General features: G+C 45.3%; 1 protein-coding gene across 2 annotated transcripts in view; it reads right to left on the bottom strand.

The window, feature by feature from the left end:
• Nucleotides 1-23,038, bottom strand: part of DHX38 (DEAH-box helicase 38) — a 1,070,683-nt gene that overhangs the window by 773,635 nt on the left and 274,010 nt on the right. For both annotated transcript variants that reach the window (XM_086945550.1, XM_086945552.1), the window contains exons 6-7: nucleotides 1,279-1,403; nucleotides 878-954 (exon numbers count right to left, since the gene is read on the bottom strand). In XM_086945550.1, coding sequence (XP_086801676.1) covers nucleotides 878-954; nucleotides 1,279-1,403 — 202 coding nt within the window. The remainder of the gene's footprint in view (nucleotides 1-877; nucleotides 955-1,278; nucleotides 1,404-23,038) is intronic.

Below are 23,038 nucleotides of genomic sequence, written 5' to 3'. Positions count from 1 at the left end.
TTTACCTGTGGGTGTAGTGTTTTAATATATTTGGTTGCTTATTGAGCTAAAGGGTGACAGGTACAAAAGTAGGACTGCAAGTTTATCAGTTAAATAAATGCAGAAAATACAGTTTTACAACTTCATTTATTCTCAAAACACAAAATAAATATGGAAAATACCAACAAGATGGCCAAAAAATATGGATAAATACAGACGGAAATGCTAAAAAAGTAAATGCCCTAAATATATTTAATGCTTAACAGCCAAACTTGGTATAGTTACTTACTAGTTGTTACAGGTACAGAGGGGCAGCAAAATGCTTTACAAAGAACACATAAAATGTTCTTTGAAAAGCAGGGCGTAGATTAGGGGGACCAGCTGAACTGAAACATAGGTTCAGCAAATACGTCCTAGACTTGTGCCTGCAATGTTTAGGGGTCGGTCAAAATGTATTTCAATGGAAGTTCCAGAATAATGCAAATGATATAGAGATCTCCATCTGCTCGGACACTGAAGCACACTGATTTTAATTTACACAGAAAAGCACCTCACATGAATCAGAGTTATTTCTCTGGCATTTTATATGAACAATTTTGGAGATCAGCAATGCCTTGTGTCTTACTAAATGCTGTTGGTAGTTTGCTCACTACATCCTGCATCCAAACATTTTTAACGATGTGAACATATCCAGAGTGTAAATATATCTGCCCTCAGCCAAGTAGTTCAGACAGTTTGAGTCAGGAGTAGGACAGTTTTCCCCTCTGAAACAAAAGCCACCTATTGCTTTATGTTACCTATTGCTTTATGTTTTCCTCTCCTATTGATAGTATGAGAAGATAATTTGAAAGGTTTAAGCATTTATAAAAGCGTTCAGGATTAATGCCCAAAAGATTACCCTCTGGTCATCCTCCCATTGCTGACGTTCATCCTCATTTTCAAAAGTAATTCCATCTTCTCCATTCTCTCGTTTGCCTATGAGAAAGAGGAATAATCAATGAATACCATAGCTGAAACATACTTCATCAGGGGGCAGAAGGACAAGTACACACAGAAACACACTCATCAGGAGCCAGACACTCTAAAACAGCACCATCTGCCTTCAAAAGGCTCTTTGCAGCACAACAAACATTCGTAAATTATAGTTCTAACGTAAATACAAAACATCAAGAAAATTAAATATGCCTTGTATTGACCAGTCACACCTCTCGCATAAAGCAGCACGATTAACACAAACATGAACCACCACCTAAGCCTCCATCATGACTGGTATTTTCGAACTCCACTTTTAATCATTACCTTTTCCTCTGGACAATCGCGGTGTACTCCCTAGATGCCGCCGGTCATCTGCCCAGTCGTTATATTTATAAGATGGTGTGGGTAGTGGAGTGTCATCATTATACCGATTCTTTACAGACCTGGAACTACAAAACAGTAAGTTACCAACTGTGGTGTTTCCTATAACCTTTTTATAGACATCCCTTGTGGAGTAATGAGTCCAGTCCATTCCACACTAGCCTCTGAACCCACCCCTCGGCCACCAAAGAGGCGACATCAAACTATTGTAAGACCTTCACATTCCTGTCCGAAGACACAAACCTGACCTCCAACACCACACAACAAAAGAGGCAGTAAAAGGAAGAAAAGTAAACCGTGCTACTGTTGTTTCCACCCCCCACATTACTCCTGAGAGGAATGAATGAGACAGGAAGAAGGGAATGTTGCTTGTAGTCCTAGTTCTGCAATGTAAAAAGGCAGAATATTCCCACGCTACAGCACTCACCTCGGAACACTTCATAACCCAAAATCAACTTATTAATATGGAGTAGCCAATAAGCTGTATTTTCTCAAATAGAGTCATAACCTCCTTAGCCTTAACAAGGTATTTGTTTTCCTAATTCTTTCCTTTCAAATTAATAACTAGTAAACCAGCATTACAGTACGAAACAAATGTGCTGTCTAGACTAATGTGAGCAAAAGAAGTATCAAAAGGTAAAAAGGTAGCCTGGTAGGCTGCCCGACTACGAGAGAAAAATGCACTCATTCTTTAAGAAACTAGCAGCGTCCACCTCTTAGCATGATTTGTACGGGCAGTTGCTTCCCAGTCTCTGTTCTTTTTGAGGAAAGATGCTAATGTTACTAACAGTAACAAAATGTGCATTCTACAGCCAAAATAAAAGAAACCAACTAGGAGGTAGGTTTCTAACAACTTAAATAGAAATTCAAAACTTGTTAGTAACCAACAGGGTCTAATGCAAAGAGATTAATTAGAGCAGCTACACAAAGCCCAGCATCTGCTCCATAATCTTTGTCAAGATAGTGTTGTCCGGGGGATGTTTGGACAGATTTTCTACATAGATCTAATATAGGACCATTTTTCAGCCAGGCTGTAGAAGCTGCTTTTCCTCACGTGGAATGTGCTTTAGGTGTGCCAGATATATGTTTATTATCAAGATAAAAGGAGAAAAGGAAACAATGCACCTAGAAAAGAATGGTTTTGATATTTACAAACCAATAAGGATAAGCCCACAGTTTGAGAAAGAGTTGAATAGATTCCCTTCTATCTTTAGTTCTCTCTAAGAAACATTTTAAGACTCTTCCTACATTTAAGGAATGAAAGAACCTTGTTGATGGACTGGATGGCTTACCAGAAAAAACTGGTAAGGATACCAATTAACATGATTATTAGACACAACTTTCAAAAGAAAGGGAAGGGTATGCGATTAGGACTACCCTATTGTGAGGGCATACACATTATACATAGAATCTCTTCCATTAAGGCACAGAAAGCATTGTGGACATCCTTTTAGCCTCTTTCATTAAGGCCAGATATTCTGGCGTAACTTTAAGTGTACATACGGTATGGTTTCAAAAGCCACACTACCAAATTCAAGAGCATCAGGTTGGGATGTGTAACGGACTCTGCATTTTGGTTAGCAAACTCTTTGTACAGCAGCCTTCTGTATGATTTAAAAAAAACAGGTGAATAAGTTCTGGAAACCACCATTTACTTGGCTATTCAAGCAAGATTAGAATCATGATTTAATTTGAGTTTTTGAATGTAAGCAGGACAGATAGGATCAGAAAACCGTAGAGAAAAATGTCTGACCAGCCTACCGAAAGTATACTGCACACTGACTCCAGTTTCAACATTCAGAACAAAATGTTTTGGAAGGTTGTATTTTGTGATTCTGCACACAAATCTATTTGAGGAAAACTCCAGTCTGTGATAATGCCTTCTAGCACATTGTCGTTGAGAACCCATTTGTTGATTTCTACAAAACGAAATCTGTAAAAATGTGCTTCAGAGTTTAAGGCCCAGCGGATGAACAGCCTGAATTAACAGGTTTCTTACTAAAAGAAAAATGTAATTCTTTGCAGTGATAGTGAACTGCATCTGGTACCTCTTTGTATGTTGTGAATGTGCACGGTTGTCCTAATCTTAGTCGGAATCAAGATCTTTTCCACTATCAGAGAAGGTAGGAAAGCTTTGAGAACTTGATGGACTCTCTTCAGTTCTAGCACACTAATGTGGAATAAGCTTCTCTATCAGACCAGAAATCATACAGTAATAAGTTCAGCAGGTGGTGCCCCAACCTACCAAGGAAGAATCTATCATAATACTCTGCAACAAAAGATCCTGATGAAACAGGACTCCTTTCAGAAGACTGGGTCTTGTGCACTGCTATGTCAAGTCAAGAAACTTTATTCGGTTGTTTCTATTGACAACCATAAAAGCATTTTACATTTTACATATATTAGCGCATATCATTAAAAAAAGAGCCAGTTAAAAAAGTGACTTTAACAAGACAAAAATACTCACAAAAGTTGCAAGCACATTAGACATTCAAGTTAATAAATAAGAACATTCAAAAATCTTAAAGAAAATATCATTTGAATTAACAATACTATTATCCTTCCATACTATTTCTAAAATTCATTGCCTGTTTTAAAAAACTACATACATACAGGGTACAATCACTTCTTAGCAGCTGAAGGTAATAAAGTGCTGGTCTAAATTGAGAAAAGTTCATTTTTTTTAGGCAAGGTTTTAGGTATAACTTCCTCGGTATATCGTAAAAGGGACAGAAAAACAAGAAGTGTGCCAGGTCTTGCGGGGACTTATAGTCGCAACCGCAAGCCGGCAACACTTGTCCACGATTAGATCCTTTGGGTACAGCCAAAAGTAAGTGAAATAGATTGAACCTGAACCTTGTCAATAAAAAGCGATCATAACTAGACATTGGCCATGTTAGGTACGGTACCATGAGCAGGGTAGTTTTTATTAATACATGATTTCGTACACTGTCTTTTCTTAATTCACATGTCTCCCTATCTTGGTATCTGGAAGAAATAAAAGCCTTCTTAACCGTGATGACATCTAGTTTGGTAATAGATTCAGGGAATAAAAAAAGTTCCGGTCGACCTAAATCGGTAAAACAATTACTCAGATACTTTATCCAAGGAACCTTCAGCCTATTTTCCCAAGTAAGTGCTTCTCTCAGTATAAGCTGTGAAGTGGTATATTATCATTTAGCCAGCAATTTAACCAACATATTAGGGGATTTACTGCCATTTTATCGCATAAAAAAGGAATACCCAATTCTTCATGCACAGAAAAATTTGCCGTTCCCCTGGGCACCCTTAGTAGCTGCTTTAAAAAGTTGTTTTCAACTATCTCTAGGGCTCCCAGAGGGACGTATCCCCATATCTCACTACCATAGCATGCCATAGTAACACTTTTGGTCTGGTAAAGTTGGAGTCATGCAGCAACTGGACTATATCCCATTTTTCTTGAGAAATCAAATCTAGCCGCATTAGCCCTGATTACCTCTCCCTTCTTTTTTTGTATTACGGGTCCCCAGTTCAGTTGACGGTCGAACAGGACTCCAAGGTAGGAGAATGTATTTGTTACAGGGATTTGTACTCCATTAACATTTAGGCGATTTTGCTTTTTATTTCCCTGGCCTACCTTCATTACGAAGGATTTAGAGTTATTTATGCTTAGGTCTCTGGATTTCATAAAGGTGAAGAAGGAATCTAGTAAGGTTTGAAGATCATTGGCGGTTCTAGATAAAAAGACTGCGTCATCCGCATAAAGCAGAACCGGCAGTCCCTTACGGCCAATGTACGGATAATCTGTATTAGTACTTAAAAGGTGCTCCTCCAATTCATTTATATATAAATTAAAAAGGAACGGGGCTAAAATACATCCTTGGCGAACTCCCCGGTACACTCCAAAATCTTTTGTCACATTTAGATCTTGTGTGTATCTAACATTCGCTTTCGTATCGGAATGCATATCTTCTAGCAGGTTAATTAAATTCTGATCCACACCCATTTTCACCATGGCGTCCCAGAGCTTCCCTCGGCTCACACAATCGAAAGCCGAAAAAAGATCCATGAACGCCATGTGAATTGTTCCTTGTCGGGCCTTGGTATACTTCCCTATGATTAGATATAAATTTAAGCATTGGGAAATCGTAGAGTGTCCAGGCCTAAATCCATATTGGATTGGGGATATTATATTATTTTCCTCTGACCATGTGACCAGTCTATTTAAAATTACTCCCCCCACTACTTTGGCAACAGAATTAATTAACGATATTGGCCTATAGCAGAGGGGGCTATTACGGTCTCCTTTTTTGAACACGGGCACGATGGTTGATACCCCCCATGACTTTGGGCTTTCGCAAGTCACAGACGCGTTAAGTACGGCTGTGAGAACTGGTGCCCAAAGTGTTATACAGGATTTAAAAAGATCTGGTGGAAGACCATCCGGTCCTGGGGCCTTGTTGTTTGTCAGCCCCTCGATTCCCTTTACAACCTCATCAATTGAGAAGAGCAACACATTTTCTTTAAAGTCAACTAGAATGTGTTCTGCCTGCGACTCATTGTTTTTAAAAATAGAACTAAAATGGTTGACCCATTCTTCCTCTGGGATATTAGTACCCACAGTGGAATTACAAGATTGATCAAATAAAGGTTTGTTTATGATGTCCCAAAACTTCGAGCTGTTTTTCAGTGTTTCAGGATCTAGCAAGGTCTCCCAAACGCTTTTTTTACCACTCTCTTGCAGTTTGCGAGGGACTTCTTATACCTGGACCGCATATCCTTAATAAGTATCGGATCTCTAGGTTTTATTTTTAGTGCTTTCTTGAGCTCACGACTAGCCTTGGAACAATCTTTATCAAACCACTTTGGGTTATTATTTAGGTTTACTTTCCCTTTGACTGGTACCGTTAACAGTGACTCTACTTTTTTGGCAACCTCCTTAAAAGATGCTAAGATTTGTTGTGGTGCTGATACCGGAGATATACATACTGAAAATTCAGGGCTACACATATTATTAATAGAGGTGTACAAGTTTTCACAATCCACCATTGACCATTTTAAGCGACGCTTTCCGTTTATACATTTAGTGGAGCCACGATCCACACGTGGATTTCGTTTTTCAAATGTTTTCCCACCCATTTTAATGCATATAGGGTTATGGTCGCTGTAAATGCTCAATTGAATGCAGTAGTCCTGAACAACGTTAACAAGGTCTGCCGATAATAAAATATGGTCTATATATGATCCTGTTGCATGGCCTTTAAATGTGGGAATAGGGAAGAGAGTTCGATCCGAAACTGTGGACATTGCTGTAATAAGGTTATTTTCATTCATTAGCGCATTTAGTTCTGTTCCACGCGGCGAATGATCAAAATGAAATCCTTCCAGGCTATTACAACCCAGTTGGCCAACAGTAGTCTCACCAGGATTCCCACATGGATGTGTGTTAAAATCACCTGCTATTATTTTTTGGCGAGGCAAAGATCCAACATTTTCCCTTAAGAATTCACATAAAAGCTGTATGTTACAGTCGCCGGACTGATTCACTGCATTATAAAAGTTAATCAGTATAAGCTTTGTTTTGCCCCTCTTTAGCTCTAAAGCCTGGATATTTCTATTACCAGAGTAATGTTCGACTTTATAGCATATAAGAGTCAAATTAACATAAATTGCCAAACCCCTTTTGCTCTACCACTAGCTGAGGGAACTGCTGGAATAAAAAAGCTTTGATAACCCTCAATGTGTACATTTTTTTCCACCAACCATGTTTCTTGGAGACATATTACCGCATGTTCCTTAACAAAAGATAGCCAACCATTATCACTGAATTTTGTCATGGAGCCCGGCTATGTTCCAAGATATTAGACTTTCATTACATATTTGTGGTGGACATTGAGTTATATCAACATTTTCGTGTTCACCTGGGATAGGGGGCATTAGACCTATACTACAGCTTGCCCGTGCTTCTGCAGAATTATATCTAGTAGGAACTAGGATAGGGGCGGGATTTGTTACATTATATAAACTTATTGGTCCGTTTGTCTGGGCCATAGAACCCATCATCACAACATTAGGACCTTGCAATACAGGTACTTGGACATCTTTTACTAGTCCTGCATCTCGTTGCGAACGAACATTATGGGCAGGGTTAAGTGATGTATCAAGTAGTCATTCAACCTCTTCCAACCCTCCCTGATCATAGAAGACGTCAAACCTGTTAGAAATGGGGATATTAAACCGGTTGTTAAAATGGCTAGGGTATTGATGTTCTTGTTGGTGTATCTGTTGTGGACAATCCCATCTGTCTAAATTATACCCCCAGTTGTTAGTTAGGGCACCGTGGCCCCAGCCATTTGTTGTTCCTGGCCATAGTGGCCTAGTGCGGGTATAAGTTAGCTTGGGGTATGTCATACTACGCTGTTTTTTACCAAAAAATTCTAAAGTGAGTGGAACAATGGTACCTCTCCTACGCTGCGGCGGGAGAATGTTTGATAGAATATTTGGTAATACAGTGGAGTTTGTAAAGTTTAAAACTATACAGTCACCTTTAAATTTTTTGGGATTTTATCCAGGATACCCTTCTGGCTGATTTAATGTCTCCTGCTAGCTGTTGTTTCCCCCAGGGGGCCAACTGCATATTACCAGACAGCCAGTGCAGGGCCTTACTTGTCAATGCTGTGGGGGATTCTAGTTGACCTGTTGCTAATGGGGAGACATTTGCCAGTACCAGCACTAGGGGTAATGCATCTTCTATGAAATGTGATGTATCTTCTTCTGTACCTAGTATGGTCGATACTGGAGGGTTTGGGGGCTGAACCTCTCTTATCAGTGATTAAGCGCTGCTACTGGGGTCTGTTCAGTGGGGTTGGCATGTATATTATTTATGACTCCCTCCGTTCCCAACGCGATTAGCTCTTTTGTAGAAGCAGCTAAATTTGTGACTATAGTTGATATATTTGTCACCTCTTCCACTATCTTTTTCTGATCCGTGCCTAATTTCTTTACATCAGCAGACAGCTTATCTAATTTAGCCACTACTGGTTTAATGAGTGCTTTAAATTTAAAGTGAATCATGTCAGCTATCCTGGATAGGAACTCTTCATCCACATTTTGCTTCACAGCTTCATCTCCTTTCCCCCTATTTTTATCCTTAATTTTTGGTGGCGACACAGCCCTCTTCCTCCCAGAATGAGATCCACCCCGGTGCATTTGTGGTTTTCTGCACTTTCTAAACGCCCGTGTAACTGGGGCATGAACAGGGGGGGTCTACATCTTCGATGTTTACCTGTGCACCCTCCTGCACAAGGAGATCTTGTTCTGTATCGTCTGCCTGGGATTCGGTGTCATTATCCTGGGCTAGGTCAAGGTCAGATTCTATGAGAAAGCTCTGATTTAGTGTCCCACTATCATGTATGTCTGTATCTGGGATTTCATTTCCCACATCCTGAGATGGTATGTCTACCCACCGTGAATTTGGAGGTGGGCTCAGGGGGGAGAGATTGGGGGATTGGCTGAAACCTAATGATTGTCTCCTTTCATTGTTGATCTTTGATACTACATGTACCATGTAATTATCCATAGTATTTCCCCCAGCAACTGGAATCTTTTTTGGCATCCTCAGTTGTGTTAATAGAAATGCTAAAATTTACTCGTGTAAGAGCGTTTAGTAATATAAAAGAGCACAGGAATTACTCTACAAGTGAAACCAAGATGAAAATATAATCAAGAACAAATAGTCTTACTGCAGCAAATCGTATTCCGCAGGGGCAGTATAACGTGCCCAGTCCAGTCACAGCCTGTCTCGGACTGTCTAAGACTGTCCGCCCTTAGTCCGGGCATCGTCCTGATTGGTCTTATAGCCCTCAGCAATCATGGGGGCGTGGTCGCTGCGGGAAGATGCTACAGCTGTTTCCAAGCCTCGCAGTCCCGCAGCGGTGAGACGGCAATCAGCGTCCAGCTGCACTCTGGGAAGTCGAGTGCAGCGCTTGTGGCGTCCCAGCAAAGCCCCGGTCACAGCAAGCCAAAGGAACTCCTGTTCTCCGCAGCGCCCAACAACAGGATTCAGGACAGGGTAGTAGGTGCGCCGCGAAAAGTTAAGGGCTCAGTGGATGAGGGGGCGTGGCCGCTGCGGGAAGAGGCTACAGCTGTTTCCAAGCCTCGCAGTCCCGCAGCGGTGAGACGGCAATCAGCGTCCAGCTGCACTCTGGGAACTCGAGTGCAGCGCTTGTGGCGTCCCAGCAAAGCCCCGGTCACAGCAAGCCAAAGGAACTCCTGTTCTCCGCAGCGCCCAACAACAGGATTCAGGACAGGGTAGTCAGTGAGTGGCACCCGCGAAGTGGGTGCCGCGAAAAGTTAAGGGCTCGGTGGATGAGGGGGCGTGGCCGCTGCGGGAAGAGGCTACAGCTGTTTCCAAGCCTCGCAGTCCCGCAGCGGTGAGACGGCAATCAGCGTCCAGCTGCACTCTGGGAACTCGAGTGCAGCGCTTGTGGCGTCCCAGCAAAGCCCCGGTCACAGCAAGCCAAAGGAACTCCTGTTCTCCGCAGCGCCCAACAACAGGATTCAGGACAGGGTAGTCAGTGAGTGGTACTGCTATGAAAGGGATTCCTCCTTGATAGAAATAGAAGTTAGTCGTCCCAGTTGTCCCTCTTTTGAGATAATGGATTTCTAAATATTACTCCAGTGGTCTCATGCATAACTCAAGATGCATGAGGTTATGGATCGAAGAAAGGAAATTATCTGAAGAGCTGGCAGAGAAGGAGAGTTGAGAAATTGCTGACATTTCTGAGAAATCGAATATGCTACCTACCAGTATGCATCTGTTCTTGGCATGTAGGGCTGCTGACATTCATATCTGTGCATAGATCGCCGCCTAGTGTTGGGTCCGGATGATTGCACATTGTTGTCCTGGAAGAGTCTTCGAAGTATCACGAGATAGGTGGCTCCTCCCCTGGACTACAGTGCGCATGGGCATCGACTCCATCCTCAGATTGTTTTTAGCCATTGTGGCCAAGATGGAGTGAAACTAAGTGAATGATGACCATGCTAGAAGTATGTGTGAATTCTGCAGCTGCTACAGGCGCCGGGGAGGAGGGCGGGCGATATGAATGTCAGCAGCCCTACATGCCAAGAACAGATGCATACTGGCAAGTAGCATATTCGGTTCGAGGCATGTGGGCTGCTGAATTCATATCTGTGCGTGGAATACATAGCAGTCCCTCCATTAATGGCGGCCGCCCGTGCCAGCTGCAGCAGTTTGGAAAAGTGTTTTTAGAACAGCCTGCCCTACAGCTGCCTGCTGTTTGGAGTGCACATCAACACAATAATGCTTTGTAAATGTGTGTGTGGTAGACCATGTGGCTGCTCTACATATGTCTTCCAAAGGAATATTTCCAAGGAATGCCATGGAGGCCCCCAACTTTCTGGTGGAATGGTGAGAGTACGCTTGGCTTTCAGATAGCAGTTCTGGATACATTTAACGATCCACGTAGCAATACCAGCCTTGGAAATGGGGTTACCTTTGTGGTGTGGTGCAAAGGCAACAAAGAGTTGTTTAGTTTTCCTAAAATCCTTGGTCCTATCGATGTAATACATCAGGGCCCTTTTGACGTCAAGGGTGTGGAGCATTCTCTCCGCCAATGACTCAGGATTTTGGAAGAAAACCGGCAATTCAATAGTCTGGTTAATATGGAATTGAGACACAACTTTAGGAAGGAATTTAGGGTTAGTGCGAAGCACTACCCTGTTAGAATGAATCTGAATAAATGGCTCTTGGATAGTTAGTGCTTGTAGTTCACTAACTCGCCGCAGCGACGTAATCGCTATGAGGAAAGCCACTTCCAACGTCAAGAATTGAATCTCGCAGGAATGCAGTGGTTCAAAGGGAGGACCCATCAGCCGGGTTAGGACCACATTGAGGTTCCACTCCGGAGCTGGTGGAGTCCGGAGGAATGACTCGTTTGAGTCCTTCTAGAAAGGCCTTAATGGCAGGAACTCTGAAAAGTGAGAGGTGCTGCCTGTTCTGGAGATAAGCGGCCATTGCAGACAGATGTATGCGAAAGGAAGCATAGGCCAGATTACATTTGTACAGATGGAAATCGTAACAAATGATATTTTGAATGGATGCATCTAGCGGGTTAATGTTGTGGTCTGCACAATAAATGACAAACCGCTTCCATTTCGCCGCATTGCATGCTCTGGTGGTGGGCTTTGCCTCCCGAATGATGTCCATACAGTCAGAAGGCAAGTGCAGGTAGCCAAACTCTAAGACCTCAGGAGCCAGATCGCCAGGTTGAGCTGTCGCGGATCTGGATGCTGAATGTCGCCATGGCTCTGCGTCAGAAGGCTGGGTGGGAGGCGTAGCCTCTGATGCGGTACCACGGACAGTTCTAGAAACGTGGTGTACCATGGTTGGCGAGCCCACGTTGGAGCAACCAGGATGAGAGTCATCGAGTGCTGCCTGAGCTTGCGTGCCACCAGCGGTATCAGAGGTGCTGGGGGAAAAGCGTACGCAAATTTGCCTGACCAGTTCATCCATATCGCATTGCCCTGCGACTGTGGGTGTGGGAACTTGGCGGCGAAGCTTTGGCATTTTGCGTTCTCCCTTGTGGCGAACAGGTCTATCTCTGGATGACCCCACCTTTGGAAGTACGGTTGGAGTACTGATGGATGTATCTCCCACTCGTGCATTTGGTGGCTGTGCCTGCTGAGCAGGTCCGCCATCTGATTGTCCTTGCCCGGGAGGTGTTCTGCCATGAGGAAGATGTTCCTCTGAATGGCCCACTTCCACATGCTCTGAGCCAGATGAGACAGCTGCGGAGAGTGTGTTCCTCCCTGCTTTTGAATGTAGTACATGGCTGTCATGTTGTCCGTCCGGATCAACACGACCTTGTTGCACAGATGTACTTTGAAGGCTTTGAGTGCCATGAAGATCGCCATCAGTTCGAGAACATTGATGTGCATCTTTCGTTGCGGTTGCGTCCATAGTCCCTGCACAGTGTAATGGAGTACATGAGCTCCCCATTCCTGGAGAGAGGCGTCCGTGGTCAGGATGATCTGTGGCACAGGCTCTTGGAACGGTCGGCCCTTGCAAAGGTTTCGTGGATTCCACCAATGCAGAGAGTTGTATGCCCGACCGCTCACCAACACTAGGTCTTTCAACTGCCCGTGAGCCTGAGTCCACTGACGTGCTAAGCACTCCTGAAGCGGGCGCATATGTAGTCTCGCGTGCGGGACTATGGAGTTGCAGGAGGCCATCATGCCTATCAACTGCATGAACACTCTTGCTGGAAGCGAGTGTTGAGGTCTGAATTTTTGTATCAGCGATTGAATGCTGCTGACTCTCACTGAATTCGGCTGTGCTGTGGCCGCCAGAGTGTTTATCGTCGCACCCAGATACTGCCGTATGTGGGCGGGCTGGAGGTGGGATTTTGGGTAATTCAGTGATCGTGCAGGAGGTGAATGGTATGGGACATGTGGGCGGCACACTGCTGGGCTGACTTTGCCTGGATGAGCCAGTCGTCCAGATAAGGGTAGACGTGGGTGTTTCATCTCCTGAGGTGCGCCGCCACTGTCGCCAGGCACTTTGTGAACACCCTGGGAGCCGTGGTGACACCGAAAGGCAAAACCTTGAACTGGTAGTGCTGGTTTTGTATGGTGAACCGGAGGTACTTCCTGTGTGAAGGGTGCAGTGGAATGTGAAAGTACGCATCCTTTAGGTCTAAAGTTGCGAGAAAATACCCCTGACTGAGCAACGGGAGCACTTGCTGCAGGGTCAGCATATGGAAGTGCTCCGACAGGATGTACTGGTTGAGTGGCCTGAGGTCCAGGATGGGCCTGAGGGACCCGTCCTTCTTTGGGATTAAGAAGTACAGGGAGTAAACCCCTGTGCCTCTTTCTCACAGAGGCATGAGCTCTATTGCTCCTTTTTGCAGCATAACGGTAACTTCCTGCTGCAATAAGTGCAAATGCTCGGCCGACATAGGACGGTTTCTTGGGGGCATGTTGGGTGGAGTGGACGTCAACTCCAGACAATAACCGTATTGAATAAGTTTCCTGACCCACCTGTCTGTGGTGATGGACTTCCAGACCGGCAGGAACTGCTGGAGTCTCCCCCCGACCGGTGTGGTCGGGGGGCAGTGACAAGGCGTCACTGTTTGCTGGTGGCAGAGGATCTGGAGCTGTTGTTTCCACGACCTCTGCCCTTTGCGCTGTTACCACGATATCCTCCTCGACTCTTGTTGGTGTATGTGGACTGAGTGTTGCCCTTGTAGTACTGCGTGGACTGGGAGAGCTGGCCTCTGGAAACGCCTCTAGTGCTTGAGCGACGAAAAGACCCACCCCGAAACTGCTGGGACTGTAAGGCACCCATGGATTTTGCAGTCTCCGTGTCCTTTTTTATTTTTTCTAGGGTGGTGTCAACCTCCGGGCCAAACAGGTGATCTGGGTTGACTGTTTGGTTAAGGGTGGTTGTTTAGATTTCTGGCTTAAATCCAGAGATTCTCAGCCAGGCATGTCGCCGTAGCATAACGCTAGTGTTTATAGCCCTGGCAGCGGTATCAGCCGCGTCCAGAGCGCACTTAATTGAAGCGTTAGAGATCAGCTTCCCTTCCTGAATCAGCATCTCTGCCGCCTCCTTGTATTCATCAGGCAGGTGCTGCAACAGGGTCTCCAGTGTGTCGTAGTGTGCCCTGTCATATCTCGCCAGAAGCGCCTGTATGTTAGAAATGCGCCAGATGTTGGCTGCCTGTGCTGCTACCCTCTTCTCCGATGCCTCAAAGACCTTGGATTCTTTGTCTGGGGGAGGAGCATCACCCGTGGTCTGAGAATTAGCCCTTTTCCGGGCATTGGAGACGACAGGGGAGTCCAGAGGCAACTGTCCTTTGATGTAGGTAGGATCAGTAGGCGCTGACTTGTATTTTTTCTCGATCCTAGGGTTTATCACCCTCGCCCTGGTAGGTTCTTTAAAGATCTCTCCAGCATGTTTTAAGACACCTTTCAGCATAGGCAGAGTCTTAACAGTTTTTTCTGAGACTGAGAAGGTATCAAAGAGGAAGTCGACATCCACAGGGTCAGCATGGAGCTGGACGTTGTGATGGTTAGCTGCCCGCTCAATGAGGGCATTGAAAGCTGCAGAGTCTTCAGTAGGGGACGTTTTGGCAGAAAATAGTTGAGGGTCTTGACCGGATTGAGGATCACCTGGGTCACCACCAGCAGCCCAGGGTTCGGTGGTATCCTCAGGGTCTGTATACACGGGATAACTGTACTCATCCTCATCATCCCCCTCTCCAGCATCCACATCAGAATAAGTGGGTGAAACATTATGAGGCTGTGGAGAAAGTGGTTCCACCAAGACAGGAGTGGAAGCAGAGTCCTTCTTTTTCTTCAGAGGAATCCTGTAAGACTCCATTGGACGTTCCGGGGCAATTTTGCGCTTGTGGAGGGAAAGCCTGCCCGTTTCGGCATCGATGAAGTGTTCCTGATGCTCATCCACTGAAGGTCGTCGAGGATGTGGGCCGGGGACCACCGCTGACGACTTCGGCGCCGAGGAGACCTTCTCGGGCACGCTGGTGACCGCCTTAGGAGCGAAAGCCTTTGGCGCCGTCTTCGGCGGCAACGTGAAATGGATGGGCATGGACGCCTTAGGTGGTTTCTCCACCGGTTTCGTAGGCGGAGGATCCTTCGGACCGACCGACGCGGTCCCGTCCCTGATGCGCTGCAGGGACCCGGTCACCTTCTTGGTGAACGCGGCGGATGGGCGCGCCGGTTCAACGGACTCCCTCGAGGCCTCACCCGGAGTCTACTCTCGGGGTGTGCTGCCCTTGGCCTTGTCCCGCTGACGCGGAGGAGCGAGAGCCTTCGGGTCATCCAGCCGTTTCTTCGGGTCACCAAGAGCTTTCTTTGGGTCGCCGATAGTCAGTATTCAGATAAGCTTTATTCGGTTAAATTAAAACCATAAAAGCAACAGAGAAAATTACATACATACAAAAATAACTCAGCAGTTCGTTATAAAATTAAAGGGAAGCTACTATTTAAAACAAACTAAAATGTTTTAACTAATCGACTGTTCAAAATAATAACCCAAAATACACAAAGTCCCACTTTTTCATCTGATATTATAATTTGGTGCTCGGGGGCCAGGATAAAAGTCATGCAGGTCCCAGATACAGATGGGACCGTCTCCAACTGTGGGCTGGGTAGATCGTAAAAAGGTGGCGATGTTCCTGTATTTAAATTTAATTAGAATCAGGTCCCCCGGAATGTCCTTGGGCAGCAAACCTAGCCACTCCACCCTCCTGACCCTCAGGATCCCGCCATCTAAGTCAGGTGGTAACGGTCTATTGTTTTTGAGCCAGAAGATGGCTTTATTCAGTAGGTCCTGCTGTGATTCACGTTTGCCTGGACTGAGTGCAGGGACCCCAGAGAGAATGGTGACATACGGGGCGGCTTCGGGGGGTAGATCAATTCGATGCCTTCTTTCACGAACTCTGTGAAGGGTATTACCGGGATTAAATGAAGCGTTGCGGCCACTTGGAATGCATGTTGACATGTGGGAATCAGAAGTTTGAGCTTTCCTGGGAGCAGTGTTCATCGGCTTTCCATGGGTGTTAGTGACAGTGGAGCATGTAGGTGTAATAGTATTTTCAGTTGGTGGATTGGACCTTGTTACAATTTTTTCAATCCTGATCAGCCTGTCCCCCAACTCATTAATTTTCGCGACCAACGGTGATAAAGCAGCGTTTAGCAATTGATCGATTTTGGCTAGTAGGGTTGATTGAAAGGGGGGTGCATAATCATTAGTTTGAGTCCCGGCCTTATCTGATACAAGTGAGGTTGGGTTGGGGGGGGATAATAATAAGGGACTACAGCACATTTGGTCGGTATTCGCTTGAGAGAGGAATGTTTCGGGGGATAAAGGTATGTCCAGGGGCGTACAGATTATTTGACCAGTGTCTCTGCCCGCTATAGGGGGAGTTAGAGCATCTGGGACATACTTAGTGCCACACATGGCATTTAGCTCTTCCCAGATGGACATGTTAGATTGGGAGCAGAACCCCGGAGACAACAGCAACAGGGTCAAAGACAGTACAGATTACAAATGAAACGACTCAGTACCTCCTCTGTTCATGACACCGACTGGGGTGGCCCGGCCCGTCCTCCTCTGGCCTCTGAGGGCCACAGAGGGCCCGCCCTTTGCCCGGGCTTAGCCCCGGGCGCCGACCCGCGCGCGGTCCCGCGACGCGGGAGGTGTCCCCTTCTCTTATGCGCCTCCGTGCGCTGTGGCCTGACGCTGCACCCGGCGTCCCCGGGAAGAAGCAGGGGACGCTGGGAAATGTAGTTTTTCAGCCGCTCCTGCGGCGCTCACAGCGGTAGTAAATACCGCGGGTCCCGTGCCTCTGGACCTCCGCGATGGACAGCAGCAATCCCCGGCAGTGTGGTGAGACCCCCCGCTCCTCAGCAGGAGTCCCCCTTCTCTTATGCGCCTCCGTGCGCTGTGGCCTGACGCTGCACCCGGCGTCCCCGGGAAGAAGCAGGGGACGCTGGGAAATGTAGTTTTTCAGCCGCTCCTGCGGCGCTCACAGCGGTAGTAAATACCGCGGGTCCCGTGCCTCTGGACCTCCGCGATGGACAGCAGCAATCCCCGGCAGTGTGGTGAGACCCCCCCTGCAGCAATCCCCGGCAGTGTGGTGAGACCCCCCGATAGTCTTCTTTGGGTCGCCGAGGCCCTTGCCGGTGTCGACAGTCTTCCTGAAGGCGATCCCTCGAACTGAGCCTTATGAACTGGCATGGCCCCAGAGTCAGTTTGAGGAAGCTCTTCGTCCGAGCTATCCTCCATGGCCCGAGGGCCCCGTCGTCGTCTCCTACCTCGTCGACGACTTCATCGGCCTCGAAAATCTCTGCATCCGCGTCGTAGTCGACGTCCGACGCGGGGTTCGACTCAGTAATGTCCTGGATAGATTCGTCCTCGACATCCCCTGCATCGAAGATGTCCACAGGCGCCGGTGCAGCCTACTGGGCCTCCTGGCGCGCAGCTCATCGAAGTTTAAGCGTCTTCTTGGGCCTGAAGCGTGAACAAGCCATACACTTGGCTTCATCGTGGTACGGCGACAGACACTTGTTGCACACCGGGTGGACGTCGATGTGGGGATACTTCGAGTTGCAGACGGGACATCTCTTGAATGGACTTCGGTCCATGATGGACGGTCGATAGGTCTGGAGCGTCGACTGGGCCTTCCGCGCCGAGAGCACGCGGGTGTAGAGAATCCGGCTCGGAACCGAGCTGGAAGAACTAAGACCGAACGCAAGACTATACCGACGTATTAGACTAAAGACCTTTTGGTCTTAAGAAAGTTTTGTATCGATTCCGACAAGAGGGAATTCAAAGACATCCGAACCCAATGGCGGAAAAAAACAATCTGAGGATGGAGTTGATGCCCATGCGCACTGTAGTCCAGGGGAGGAGCCATCTATCTCGTGATACTTCGAAGACTCTTCCAGGACAACAATGTGCAATCATCCGGACCCAACACTAGGCGGCGATCTATGCACAGATATGAATTCAGCAGCCCACATGCCTCGAACGTAATGAATTCTCTCCTTCAAAGGATACAAATCTCCTTATTCAAGGTGGCTTTTAAGCAACTGAGATTTAGTGCAGTGATAATACTGATTTCAGGAAATGAACGTCTAGGCATAAAGGATGAAGTTGATCAATGGTCATTTGGAGATCCTTAAGAACTATATCCGCTGTGTGAGTTTTTAGCAACCTGTCGTGTGGATATAGGTAGATGAAGATACCATCGAGGATGATAAACTGCCACCACAATCATGCATTTTAAAAAAGTTAGAGGAGCCAACTTCAGACCGAAGGGTAGAACTTAGCATTGGTGATGTGAGTCATCCATTGTGAATCTCAGGAATTTCCTGTGGCTTTACACAGGGATGTGAAAGAAGGCATCTTGTGGATCTCCTGCACACATCTTATAGTAATGTTAATGATAATTTGGAGGAATATTTGATGGCAGAGAAAACACTCCAGATTTCTGTTTCTTGGTCCACATATAAGCCAGCAAGAGATTTAAAGTTGGCATGAATTCTCCTTTGGGGTTTTTCCAAACCAAAAAAATATCCTGAATTGATGTCCTCTCCTCACTGAGATGGAGGGGGGGTCAGTCTTTACCGCACGTTTCTGCAATAATATTGAAACTTCTCTGTGCAATAAATGCAGCTCATCTTTGATGCTGGCTTTGGTGGATAGATGGTGGGGAGGTAATTTGAACTGGGAGTGTATACTTTTTATATAGTGTGGAGGATTCATTTTTCTGTTATGATCTTATGTCACTATTAGAGAAGGTTTGACACACTCGGTCCCATCAGAGTGGCACATATAGACAGTAAAGGAGTTAGATAATGTTGTGTGTGAAAATGGATCTTCCCAATGGAAAAATAATATTTGTATTGAATGCTGTCCTCCACCGCTTGCAGGTTTCTCTGATAACAAGGCTCCTGCTGCACTTGAAATAGTAGCTGATTAAGTATGATATGGGGACTGAACCCTCGGTCTTGAATGGTAACAGCTGTTGCAGTGCTTGTAATGAGATTGGAAGAACATCTTCCTCTCTTCCAGGCTCAAAGCCTAGAGCATCTTACTCTCTTTCTTCATCCTCTGCATATACTCATTGTGTAAGAACCAAAGAGAACATAATCCGTGAAGTGACGATACATAATTTTCAGGCTAGTCAGGCTTCAGTGGTGTTAGATGTAGCCCAGAAGAATCTCTCATGGAAATTTCATGGCAGAATTTTGAGATTGCTAGATTCACTGAGTCGATTGAGGCACTAATTACCTAGTAAAATACTAGCGATTCTTCCTGTATAGCCGCTTTAAAGTCTTGCCTGCATTCTTTCAAGTGGTCCTCTGCAAAGCTGGTAAATGTCCCCCAAAACACTCATCATACCTTCCAAGAATAGCTGTTGCACTAGCGGTTTAAAGGCTGTTGACAAAAGCTCATTACATTTTACATATTGCGAAAAGCATATTTTAGCCCCGCAAAGATCAAGGAGTTCTTCAAGATGCCGGTGCTCACATTCAGATATGCGACACGTGTCATGGGAATGCCCAGCACTGGCTCACTTCTGGGCAGCAACAGTAAGGGCGCAGTTGACCCAACTGTCTGGTCTTAACGTACACAGTTGGGAAGAATGCATGATGGGGATATTGAAACGCTCTAAAAAAAAATGCAAAGCCTTGGCTTTCTTCTTATAATTAGCCCTGCTGTTGACAACACTCTGTATTACTCCCTGCTAGAAAGCCTGTGCTTTCCACACCTAATCACCCCCTCCAAACCACCCCCCTCCAATTAGCAGTCAAATGGAGCAGTTCAGTTCTTTCATGGGCTGAGTCTGAAAGTTCAGCCCTTATACATGAGGAAGCTAGAGGGCTCAGGAAGTGCCCACTGTTAGAATGGGATGAACTGGTCTCCACATTCGATTACCTACCCAAAGAAAACACTTTCCCCCTCCGTAGACCATACAGAATTTACTATGCCACGAACCAACACGCACCATTCGTTGCACTCAAAACCTGCAACTGGCAAGACCTCACTTGCTTATCTGAACCTGTGCTCTATAATTCTGCACTTACATTTGAGATCAGACTGAACACAGACCCTTTACAGCTCTTTCAATGCAATGTGAAACTGATGCAGAAACTGACTTATCCAAGGAATGCAAGCACCACTAGCGCAACAGTGACTGTACCTTGCATCAGTACTTGTCTGAACAAGCTTGTACAGACAATATATCTGAATGCACGGCAACTCGTAAGCAAAAATTATAAAAATAGTAAAAGTTCAATAAAAAGATTTTTTTTTAAAGTCAGCAGCCACAGGGCCACAAATGAGCAGCCTCGATCTTTTAACTATCCAAACTGAGCCATCGAGGTAGGTCACTGAACCATAAATAGCGTAGGAGGAGGAAAGAGAGGCTGCAATGGAAACTGAAGTGGATAATCACAAGGAATCCATTTACCAAGAGGACTAGCTGGCAATAGTGACAGTGCTATAGAAGGAGAATATAAAAACCTCTACATGGAGAATGTCATGCCAATTATGACACTAAATGGACTGACTTAGAGTATCCCAAAGTCAAGTGCCTTAAAATGCCACAACTTCTTGAAGTTCAATTCCTCGATGATGACCCTTTCAGGGTCAAATGATGCCTTAAAAAATGCTCTGCAAACATAGGGTACTTTGAGGTTGTATGCTTAGATGGCGATTTCTTCAACATGAAGATTTAGGCGTTGAACATTGTGGGAAGACTTTAAACAGCAGTTGGTATTTCAATCTTCGGTGCTGTCGTACTTGCAGATGAATTAGAATTCAATAGAAAATATGTTTGCACAGCACCATTCTTCGAAATTGACACATGACACCAAACACAAGTTTCTGGAATGGCAGGATTGACCCAAGAAATGATGGGGAGGATGTTGTTCCTTCTCCCCCCCCCCCCCCCGCTTTAGAGCTCACTCTTTGAGCATTATGAAGAGGAGGTGCAGTTGCAATGGATTCTGATGTTTGTTTCTTTCTTCCATCCTCCACCACAAGGCTGCCCAGCTTTCTCCTGAGGCGAGTGCCTTTATTTTTTTTCCAGACCTCTTTTTTGTGTGCAATTTCCTGACAAAATGTCGGTTTTTTTTTAAGAATCAAAGTTTTACTGTTTTTGCCTAAAAGATCAAGTAGAGAGAACCAAACAAAGCAATCAGTCAAGAATAGCAATACAGTAAGCCAAACACTACATGATTATGCATCAATTACTCTAGTCCATAGTATGTCCAGCATTTACCCCAGATCTTCTTGTGGGGTATCCTTTGCCACCATACACTGGTTCCTCAAGTTTAGCGCACCAGTCCATTTCCTATTTGTAGTCTTTTTGTGGCAAATAAATAACAGACACTTTAGGTGGGTCAGAAGAAGCCCTTTTCGTCCCAGAGGAGGGGCACTTCAAAAATAGTGAACACATTTAAAGAAAATTCCTCTCCTATTTATTTATAGAGTTTTATATAGCGTGAACGTGACCCAAGGTTATCAGAGCGCTTCACATTTACAATAGGTACAGTTTAGATTACACTGGAATAGCAGCAGTAATATATTTATATATATGAAACAATGCTCGTCTTGGCGCAAGCTGCGCCGCCTATTAGTATTTAAATTGTCTTTCAAAAGAACGAAGAGTTGAACTCAGGTTTGGTGCCAAACAACCAAGTGCTTTATTTATGCATGTTGCTGAGCCCGTCCGCCATTACGCGTTTCGACTGTCTCCACAGTCTTGGTCACATGGTAAGGTCACATTACCACCATTGGATTTAAATATTAAACACAAAGGGCGGACTTAACATCACCGCCTCCCACTATATATATTCTGCTCCCAACATCCTACAGGACTCGGCCTGTTACAGATCAGCAGCACTCACAGGGGTGGGTTTTCAAAGATTTTATTACAAAAACCCTTTGCACATCAAATGTGCAAAGGGTTTTTGTAAAAAAGTCTTTGAAAACCCACCCCCGTGAGTGCTGCTGATCTGTAACAGGCCGAGTCCTATAGGATGTTGGGAGCAGAATATGTAGGACGGGTACACCCCCGTCAAGCAGGCACCCGCTTGAGAGTGCGGCAGGCTGGTGTTGTCGGGAGCAGTGATAGATATATATATATAAATCAGGTGCATGTCTTTCTTACCAGTTTCAACAAAGCAAGTTTAAGAACGATTCAGAATACAAAGGTGTACGCAGTGGTATCATACAACATAGTTCGATGTGTACCTTTTGAATGTTTTACATCAGTACTACAACAATCCATTAATTGTGGTACTGAACAGTTAAAGAGGTTTTCGCAGCTAACTAGTAATTTTATCTTTACATTCGTAAATGTCTTTGTGGTCATTTTGTGCAGGATGTATCCATACAAGACAGGGCTATGCGACTTCTGGTTATTAACCACGGTGCAGATGATGACCAGTCATGTCTAGGGAAGGAACTTGCTCATTAGGAAGATCTTTGCTTCCCTCTTGAATGTTGCCAAATTTTGAATTTTTCTAATGTTTGGAGGGAACGAACTCCAGATTCTGGGTGCTGCTCCAGAGAATGCTCTGTCATACGTTTTCCTCTTCCGAAACATGGGCGGTTTCAGCAACAGCTCTCTGGCACTCTGCCTTTTTTCCCCTGAAAGCTCAATTTTCTGGGGCTACGTACATTTGTGTTTTGTAGTGGAGCGATTTGTGGGTAATACAAGCCAGTTTAAGTTGAATTCTGGCTTCGTATGGTAGCCAGTTTAGTGCTTTCAGATGTGGGGGGGATATGGTCGTATTTTCTAGAACCTGTAATGAGTCTTGCGGCTGCATTGAGACAAGCTTTTAGTGGTGCTGTGGAGATTTTTTATAGACCTGTTAGTGTTGTACATCCATATTCAATCCTTGAGATAACCAGGAACTGAACTGCCAATTTGAGGTCCGCCATAGTAATGAGTGGTTTCACTTTTCTAATAAAGTTCAGGTGAAATCGGGGACTATTAGCCATTGATTTGATGTGGGCTTTCATGTCTAGGTTCTTATCAAGGGTGATTCCCAGTGATTTGGTTGAGTCAACTAGGGTAGGGGTGCAGTTTAGCACTGTGATCAGCTTGATCCATTCCTTCACATTTGTGGGGTTCTTCGGCGGTGATATCAATAAGAATTC

The sequence above is a fragment of the Lissotriton vulgaris genome, chromosome 12, assembly GCF_964263255.1.
Source record: "Lissotriton vulgaris chromosome 12, aLisVul1.2, whole genome shotgun sequence".
NCBI lineage: Eukaryota > Metazoa > Chordata > Amphibia > Caudata > Salamandridae > Lissotriton > Lissotriton vulgaris.
The sequence above is the reverse complement of the archived record's forward strand: the minus strand, read 5'-3'. Positions and strand labels throughout refer to the sequence as shown.